The sequence below is a fragment of the Colius striatus genome, chromosome 2 (genome assembly GCF_028858725.1).
Source record: "Colius striatus isolate bColStr4 chromosome 2, bColStr4.1.hap1, whole genome shotgun sequence".
Lineage (NCBI taxonomy): Eukaryota > Metazoa > Chordata > Aves > Coliiformes > Coliidae > Colius > Colius striatus.
In genome coordinates this window covers 28,648,049-28,657,157 of record NC_084760.1, presented here as the reverse complement: position 1 = coordinate 28,657,157, position 9,109 = coordinate 28,648,049, and the positions used below count along the sequence as shown (strand labels likewise).

At 43.4% G+C, this 9,109-nt stretch overlaps 1 protein-coding gene across 1 annotated transcript; it reads right to left on the bottom strand.

The window, feature by feature from the left end:
* Positions 1–210: 210 nt before the first annotated feature.
* On the bottom strand, positions 211–7,163 carry RPS7 (ribosomal protein S7). The gene is made up of 7 exons (XM_061990497.1): positions 7,129–7,163; positions 6,400–6,481; positions 6,006–6,077; positions 4,057–4,200; positions 2,458–2,522; positions 919–1,069; positions 211–326 (listed from the first exon to the last, which is right to left on the bottom strand). The coding sequence occupies exons 2-7, from the start codon at positions 6,472–6,474 to the stop codon at positions 249–251; spliced, it is 585 nt and encodes a 194-aa protein (XP_061846481.1). The 5' UTR covers positions 6,475–6,481; positions 7,129–7,163; the 3' UTR covers positions 211–248.
* Between the last annotated feature and the right edge of the window lie 1,946 nt (positions 7,164–9,109).

Sequence of the window (9,109 nt, the reverse complement as noted above, 5' to 3'; positions counted from 1 at the left end):
TTTTTCAATGCTAATTCTTTCTGCATACTCTGAAACTTTTTGTCCAGTTGTGTTGTGACAGTGCCAAGGACAACCTAAGACAGCTACTGTTAAGGTGTTGGTGACTTAATACTTGGATACACAAATGCCACTCATCCAGAGAGCAGTCTCATGAATCAGTTAATCCCCATCTCTGTTTATGGAATTAAAAATGTAAATGAAATTACTCTGTTATATGAATAGTTGTTTATTCAGCCATTTTTTGCACTTTACAGCTGGAATTCTGGAAATTCAAACACCACATCTTTGCCTGTGAGCTTCTTGTAGACACCAGAAAATGTTTCAACCTGTGAAGACAAACAATCTTGTTTACACATGCTGTATAAGGAAGTAAAATGTATGTTCACATAATTCAAGTACTACACTATTTCCCACTGCATCTTCAATCTGAAGTGATCTCTGAGGCCAATTATTTTCTTCCAGATTAAGGTAGCTGAGCATTTACACAGAAGACATGTTTTCTAGACAATATTTGGAATCTCTCTGAGAGCTGAAGGGACCTAAACACGTCCCCCACAGAAAAAAAAAAAAAAACCCTAAATGAAGTGCTGGGGGACTTCAGGCTGTATGAAGCACATCTGTTCTAAGGTGGGAAAACAAACAAAAAACACCGCCCCAAACAATAAAAAACAAGGCATTTTTTGTTCTGGCAAGGGAACACACATAGCTACTTCATAATCCTGGGGTTTTGGTAAGCTGAACTAGAGCTTTAACTCAAAACTGTCTTGCCTCATCTTCAGCATCTTACTCCCAATGCAAACAGAAGCACCTCCACTGCCACAAGCCAAAGGGCACTCTTGCTGTATCACATAAAGAGCCTCTTATTTTTATCAGAACACCACCCCATTCTGCACAAGAAATCAAAGTATTTTTGTTTACCTTGTGTTCAACATTGTTCTGTTGTGCTTTGTCCAAATGGACTTTTATGAGTCTGCTGCCATCCAGCTTTACACGGATTCTCTTGCCCACGATTTCACTTGGGAAGACCAGGTCTTCAAGAATGGCATCGTGCACTGCGGTAAGCGTACGGCTGGAATGCCACATTTGTATCATTAAAACGGGTCCTCTTGCCAAATTTCCCAGTTTGACTGACAAGGCTTAAAACTCCCACAGCATGCTTTAGATGAAAATTCAGTGATACTTTGTTTTGGGGTATATTTAACGCTGCAGTGTAACAGTACCACACTTTGTCATAGGTTATACAAAAGCTCAGTTCTACACTGAGTGCAGAAACTTAATGACCATATAATGGGAAAAACATCAGTGGCCAGGTTTATGACCGTTTAGATCACACGCTGCTGAAAATGTGTTTTATTTCCACACTTTTAAAGAAGATTTTAAATCAGAATGAGAAAAAATCATCCAGGTTATTTTGTGTATTAGTCTAGATAACTAGAAAGATTTCCAGCTTCTCTATCTACAGTTTCAAGGCAATGTTACTAGTAACTAAGACCTGTGTCTACAGAAGCATTTTAAACTGGCAGAGACAAACATCAATCCCATGCCTATGCTTCAACATATCCATATCAGTTTCACAACACTAGTAGCCTGATTTAACCTCAGGCTGACAAAGGGATAGTCCCACACACTCTCCTTCTCTCATGCATAAGTGGCAGCATGCTAATCACATACAGAGATGCCAATTTCTTCAGTCACTGTGCAATCAATACTGATTTTTAATAGAACAAGAGTCCTCTAAAGGCTGCATCGCAGATAGATGAGAACTATCAAACTGTTCTTTTACAATCCATGCCTGAAGACTTCAAAGCACAGTAACAGATATGACACAGCTATAATATCGGGGCTGGGAGAAGTTACAGGAACATGATATGTCAAAGATAAACTGCTAAGACATGGACTACATAATGATACAGTAAGATAGAAAACAATATAGAAGAGGTGCTGCCATCCACAGACATAGTAGTGCTGCACCTCTAGCAATGAAGAGGTTAGATGAGAGGATGGAGGCCATTTAACAAATAACACTACTGCTGTTAAATTCATATCCAGGGAGACTACTCATACATACATCTCTCCTCAGCCACTCTCTCCCTCACTGCCTTCCTTCAGTGTGTCAGCCCTGCCTTCTGTACAGTCTAACATGGAATGTGGATGTTGCCCTTCCTGCAGCTTAAAAAAAAAAAAATAATTCCTGTCAGCACACTGTGGTAACAGACAGCAGCTTGTTGTTTCTTAAGCCACTATTGCTGGTGGAAAAAAAAAAAAAAAAAATCAGCTACAGGCATAGCTGGAAATATCACTGCACCCTTTAGCAATCAAATGGCAGATACTGCTTGAAATAGTAAGAGAAAGACAAGATCATTCAATCACTTGAATGATGTCTCAAAAACTCAACACTACTTGACTAAACTACCAAGTTAACAAAGAAAGTTGTTATATTGAAACGATATTGCTTACCTCCTGGGACGCTTTTGCTTGTTTTTTGTGCGGCTTTTTCTTGTTGGCTTGGGCAGAATCCGTCTCTGTTAAGAGGGGAAAAAAAAGGCATTCCTCCGTACTTAGTGTTTACAATCAACTTAAAAAAAAAATACCCACCACATGCACTCTTCACTCCCCTCACACCCTCCAAGAAACAGATGCAGTAAACACCAAAAAGGAGGATTTAAGTATGTCCAAAGCTACACCAGCATTAGAACCTGATATTATTCACAGAAACTGAAGTGCTAGTGTTGCTTTAGTCCTTGTGGACTGTTCCTGTATTCAGTGCATTGAAATAAAAGATTTCTATTTCATCCCTCTTCTCCCATAAATTCAACCAGGGTAGTTTACTGTGTTATACCAAGAACCTGAACACACTTCTTTGGAAACAGAAATCTGAAAGAATTTTACAATTTCTGTTAGACTGAGCCTCCAGTGCTAAGCTGAGTAGTAAGCTGTCTCAGTCCCACAGCCAGCCAGCTGACATCCACGATCAAAATGCTAGTTTGAATGATGAGATGTATTACACAATACACATCAAACCCTCTCTTAAATGTAATCTGTTCGAAAAGCAGCAACTAAAAGTATTTATACCAGCTGGGATCACTAAAACTTATTTTTATACTTTGCTATCTGCAAGGGCAGATGTTTTAAAACCTTGAGGTTTAGACACAGCTGTAGCCACCTGCAGTATTTTCTACCAACATGTCACAGCTTCCCCATGACTGTATGTCAGAACAGAAGCACTGCAATCCAAACTGGGTCCCATCATTTTCAACAGCAACATTTCACCTACAGTAGAACTGCCCAGATTCCCTTCTAAAATACAGATTACTAAACCAGCAGGGAATTCTCAAGCACTCAGTTTAAGAGAGCCAAAGACACTTCATTAAAAGAAGTCTTCTTGGTCACATAAAATTCAGGATAAGATGCTCTGGCTCTTAAAATTATGTTATGAAAAATTTTTCCTAAGAGCAGCTTCAGTCTAACTACTAACTGTCCACTCTACAGACAGATCTCCAGACACTTAGTACTGCCCAGAGAACCCTCTATCACCTTTCATGGCTCATCTCCTTTCATAAATTCGGAACTTGAGTCAGGTTTTTATTTCCTCTCAATTCGAGTTTTAAATGCTTAGATTATGGAAGCATAGTAAAGCTCCTATTAATATTTGCTTCCTTTTACATTCAAGCGTTGTTTCTCAAAATTCTGAAGGAGTAAGAGCAGCCAGAACAATCAAGTTGTATCTTCCCTCCAAATTGCACCAAGGTTTACAAAGCCTTGACTGCCACTTGAAATCATTTTAGCTTACATCCACATAAGGTGGTTCAATCAATTTCCTGCTGGTACAAAAAACTGCATTATACCATAGTTACCTTGAATGGCCAAAACAAGGACAGTGCAGCACTGGAACAGATTATCCAGAAAGGCTGTGGAATCTGTATCCTTGGATATTTTCAAGACTCAGCAAGACAAAACCATGGCTGACCTGATCTAACTATAGCAATAGTTCCACTTCACAGGACAAGCTGGACTTCTAAAGATCCCTTCAAATCAACATTGTTATAAGTGTTTTACCTGAGCAATGAACACCACATGCTTTCCACTGAATTTCTTCTCCAGCTCACGAACTAGCCGCACCTGAATCTTCTGGAAGGATTTCAGCTGGGGAACTGGTACAAAGATAATGATGGCTTTTCTGCCACCACCTACTTCAATTTCCTGAAACAGAATTAGAAAGTAAACGTTATCCAAGGGTAAAAAAACAAGGTTTGGTTTGATCATGAATCCTCTAAACATAGACAGCTGATAGTCTTGCTTGTAACTTTGGGGTGAACAAAAAAGTGTCAGAGAGCAGTACCTGTATCAATGCATTTAAGAAAAAGCAAAAAGCAGAAAAAAAAAACACTGTCACAGCACTTACTCTGCTGTAAATGAATGACTGGGCAATAAATCCCACCACTGCTTTCCAAACCACATCCTCTGAATAGCAAAGCCCATTCTTTCTGCAAGATGGGACTCAGATGATAGAACATTAACTATACTGAATGCTTATCACCACATCTGCAGTGGTACTTACATGTTCATACAAAGTTTGAAAGTTTGCCTCTAATGAAGACTCTAGACAAAGTTATTATTATAGAGTTTCCTATTTTTTAGCTACTGCTATATGGAATTTATCTTCTGCCCACCACTTGCCAAGGCCTGCATCACTACAAAAACAAAACATTCCTTCCCCCAAAATGCCAGCAAATTTACATCACACCAGCACAAATTACTTTTCCCATGTTTTGTTTCTCCATCAAAAGGAAGGAAGCTTGGATGGGCTCACAAAGCACTTCTCCCATGCAACTAATTGCAGAGACATCATAATTCTGCACAGAATGGAAAGCTGAATTGGTTTTCAGCAGCTACATTCCCAGATGAGCTAATTTAGATATCCATAGAGGTTTTTCACAAATAAAACCAAGTTAAAACTCTTCACTGAGAACAGGACGCAGCACTGTATTTCAGTGGTGGAACAATTCTTCTGAAGGTCCCTGAACCTACACATCAAACTGACTCTGCATTCCCAGTCTCTAACTTAAATCTAAACAGTCACGCATCTGTGCCCGTATTGATGGACCTGAGCAAGAATTAAAAAGCAATCTAAAGTTTTGGTTGCAGGAGCCAGCTTCAGAAGTTCAATCCAGTCTCCAAGGCTGACAAGCTGTAGCACAGAATTTTTTTTTCCTCCATTTCCACTACTTTTTTTTTCTTCCTTAATGTTTCAGTTGCCCTTAGAAAATAAAATGTACAAAGAGGGTAACCTACATAATCAAGTCCATGTATTAGCCTCCATCTACTTCCTATCTATGACTTGCTATATAACAGAAGACTTACAACAAACCGATTTTACGAAGTGTTACAGTTTGTTACTGACAAAGACTCTGCATTGCCTACATTGCCAGCCAACGTCCACACATAGAAAGTCAGTTTCAGTCATCAAGACCAGTTTGCAGAGACAGAAAGTAGAGCTGTTATTTCAAACATGTTTATTTACATCACCAAGCTAATATTTGAGTTGTTACAATAACTTTTCAGACCTGTTCCTAAAACATAACAGCTTAGAAAATCTTATGTGTTAATATAGGAAATACCAGAAGGCAAACTACAAGAGCATATGGTAAAACAATCACAGGCCACGAGAAACAGCTAATTCACATAGTACATTAGCAGTCACACAAAATAAACACATATAAGAAAAAAACTATTTTACTGTGAGGGTGAGGGAGCACTGGAACAGGCTGCCCAGAAGGGTTGGGGAGTCTCCTTCCTTGGAGGTCTTCAAGAACCGCCTGGATGTGTTCCTATGCGACCTGATCTAGGTGAACCTGCTTCTGCAGGGGGGTTGGACTAGATGATCTCTAAAGTTCCCTTCCAACCCCTACCATTCTATGACATAGAATCATATCTCTATGATATAGATATCTCTATGATATGGAGAAAGTCACCAAGCAATTCTTTGCAGTGAAGGTCTAGCTTACCTTAGCTGCTGTGATGTTCAATTCCCGCAGCTGAGCCTTTAAGTCAGAGTTCATTTCCAGCTCCAGCAGAGCCTAGAAAAATGAAGGGACAAAATAATCCATTACATACAGTTTAACTCATAAGAAATATGGATATCGAAGTCTGTTCTACAACACCAGAGAGCAGCTATGAACACGTTATCACAGTCAGCATCAGAGACTTAACTTCCCACAAGTCACACTGACAAATGCAACAAGTTCAATTGGTGGGAATACAGGCTGACTGCCCCAGTTTCTAAGTAAAACTAGGAAAGAGCAGACATTCAGAAAACATCACCCCCAAAGCTTGAGCTCTAGACAACTGTCACAACATTATAACAGTTGCTTACAAAACTACCAAAGAAAAAGTACGTACCTGAGATATACCAGACTCGAACTCATCTGGCTTCTCGCCATTAGGCTTCACAATCTTTGCGCTAGAGCTGAACATGGCCTTTCTGCAACGCAAAAAGAACTGAGAACACGTTCTCAGTTGTCACTGGGAATGTGTCTTCTACTACAAGCACGGCAAGGCTCCGCAATCTGGCTACACGGCCATATGTGTCGAAGCCAAGTCTGAGACTGCCCCATGGACCACACAAGCCCCACTACGTCTCTCCGGAGGATGCCAACCACAACACAGACAAACCGCCCTGGAAATCGAGGGGTCTGCCTACTTCGGTGCCCCAGCGTACGCGCTACGGCGCCAGCATCTGTGCGGCCCCAAGACCACGGGGAGGCTGCGAGGCCGCAGGAGCTCCGGAAGGCTGCGCGGCCGCTCACGGCGCCCCACATGCGGCTGGTAGTCCTTCCCGGCTCGCGGGGCCCCGCGCCAGGCTCCGGCCCCCTCCTCCCGCCCGCTGCCCCGCCGCCGCGGCCTTCCTCGGGGAGCCACCAGGGAAAGGCGGAGGACAACCCCGCCGGCTCCCCTCCGCCTGCACCGGGCGCCCCGGCGACCATCGGGCCTCGGGTAGGCGGTAATCGGGGACATCCCCACTCCGTGCCGCCGCGGGGAGCGCCGCCGGGCACCCGGCTCCGTATTGCGGCCGTGGTAGGGGAAAAGACGGCGCCTCCATCGCGGCCCGCACAGGGCCCGGACACCCACCTCGCTCAGCGCCGGCCTGGGAAAAGGGAGAGCTCTCGCGAGCGCGGCGCAGATCGCGGCGCGGGAAAGCGCTCGCCCCGCCCACCCAAGGGTGAAGCCGAACCAGGAAGAAGGGCAGAGCAGATACTCGCCTGCACCGTGAACAGCCAGCAACTTCCGCAGAGCGAAGCCCGAGCGGACGCTTAGAGCCCTGGCAGGGCGCCCGCCGATGAAGTCACCGGCAGCTACGGAGTGCTACAAAGGCCGCGGCGGAGCGCATGCGCATTGCGGCAGCGATCAGCGGCCGGCGGCGGGGCGCGGGCTTCGTCACTGTGTCTCTGGCTCTCTTGAGGCTGCTCTTACTGTGACAGTAGAAGAAGAAGTAGAAGAGAAGAAAGCCTGCTCTGCTTCGTGCCCCGCTGTTACGCCAGGCCTTCGGCACTACTCACTTCCCCGTGAACCCAGGCGGCATGAGGCGGCCCCCGCCGCCCTGCTCGCCCCAGGGGCTCCGGGACGCTGCCCTCAGGCTAGTGTTCTCGGCTTCTGGTGTCGAAATGCATTTTTTGTAAGTAATAACCAAGATTTCGGCCTTGGCAGTATGGCGCGCGCCAGTTTGCTTCAGCAATGGTTGGGCCTATATATGAAGCATATGTCTGTTTTTTGCGGAGCTCCCTCACCCACAACAAAGGCTGTGTGAAATAGTGACAGCCGCCAGCTTTAAAAACAGTGGGATAGCAGATGGCCTTTTTCATCTCCTCTATTTCATCTCCCCATGTTAGTGGGCAGAGAGCTCACCTGTGATGTTCAGCCCTCTGAAGATAAAAGAGAAGGTAGAAGAGGCCCGTCCTGGCATGTAGTCACCCCTACCTTACCCAGTGGCAAGGCATGGTGCAGGAGAGACACAGCCTGAGCCATGCCAGGGAGTGTGCTGACAGCCAGAGCACATAGACGATCCTGTGCCAGCTCAGACCTGTGCCAGGGCTTTGTTTTCTATACCTCTATAAACGTGACTTCTCAGATGATTCTGCTGAGATAATGTCACAGTGGTCAGAGTTATTAAACTGTCATTGAACTAGTAATAATGCATGAGTCCTCAGTGGTGTTCAGGTACCAACTGAAGAAATAAGAGTCCTGGGCTGCAAGTATTCTGTCATCACTGGAAGCATTGTTTATTATAAATGGTATTACTATCTAATGAACAAGACACTATTAAAACTTCAGTTGCACCCTGATTTAAAAAAAAACACAAGCTGTACTCTAGCTTTTCAAAGAAATGCCTTGCATGTTGATTCAGGTGAAAGTGCCTGGCTGTGGGTCTGAAGTGGAGCTAAAACCTTTGCCGTGACAAAAAAAATCCCACCTTGATGTTTTCTTCTTGGCTTATTTAGAGGGGTTCTCTGCTCAAGGCAAAGTCCTTCACAGAGGCAGATGTGCAGCTCTTGGCACACATTGTCTAGAGAGGCTGTTGTTCTGAGACTGTGATAATGCATATAGGGGATTGCTACATTGCAGCTTCACTGACACCTGTATGTATGGACAAGTTTTTCCTTCTGCAAGATATCAGTTCTGAGAAGGAAGCTAGAACACCTCCTTTTCCAGTCTTATACTTTTAATCAAGGTAATGAGATGGCAATATAACTTACACTTGCAGGGTATGATATATAAAGTCACTACCTCACAGTAAAATAGTTTTCTTATATTTAAATGGAACTTTTTGAACTCAGTTTTAAATGGGAAATGCTTGATTTAGGTCACATCAAATTTTGCTATAAAAGCTTATGTGTGGAATAACATTATGGTTAAACATGTTTCAAGCTAAAATATTTTTCAAATAAAACAAAAATGCTTAGCTAATGTGTACGTTACATGCATTGATGTGGGACAAAGTAACGCTTACAATGTGTTTCAGTAAAAATGTCCTACAGACACGTGCCCTTTATTTGAGTGATTTTGGTTTTTTGTATACATAGTCTTATTTTCTTTTCTGCAGACTGTCTTGTTA

Excerpts from the sequence above, each read along its gene's own strand:
- RPS7 (XM_061990497.1), bottom strand. The coding sequence starts at position 6,474 with ATGTTCAGCTCTAGCGCAAAGATTGTGAAGCCTAATGGCGAGAAGCCA. Across the intron at positions 4,201-6,005 it reads TGAACATCACAGCAGCTAAG|GAAATTGAAGTAGGTGGTGG; the intron begins GTAAGCTAGACC and ends ATTCTGTTTCAG. Across the intron at positions 1,070-2,457 it reads AAGCAAAAGCGTCCCAGGAG|CCGTACGCTTACCGCAGTGC; the intron begins GTAAGCAATATC and ends GTGGCATTCCAG.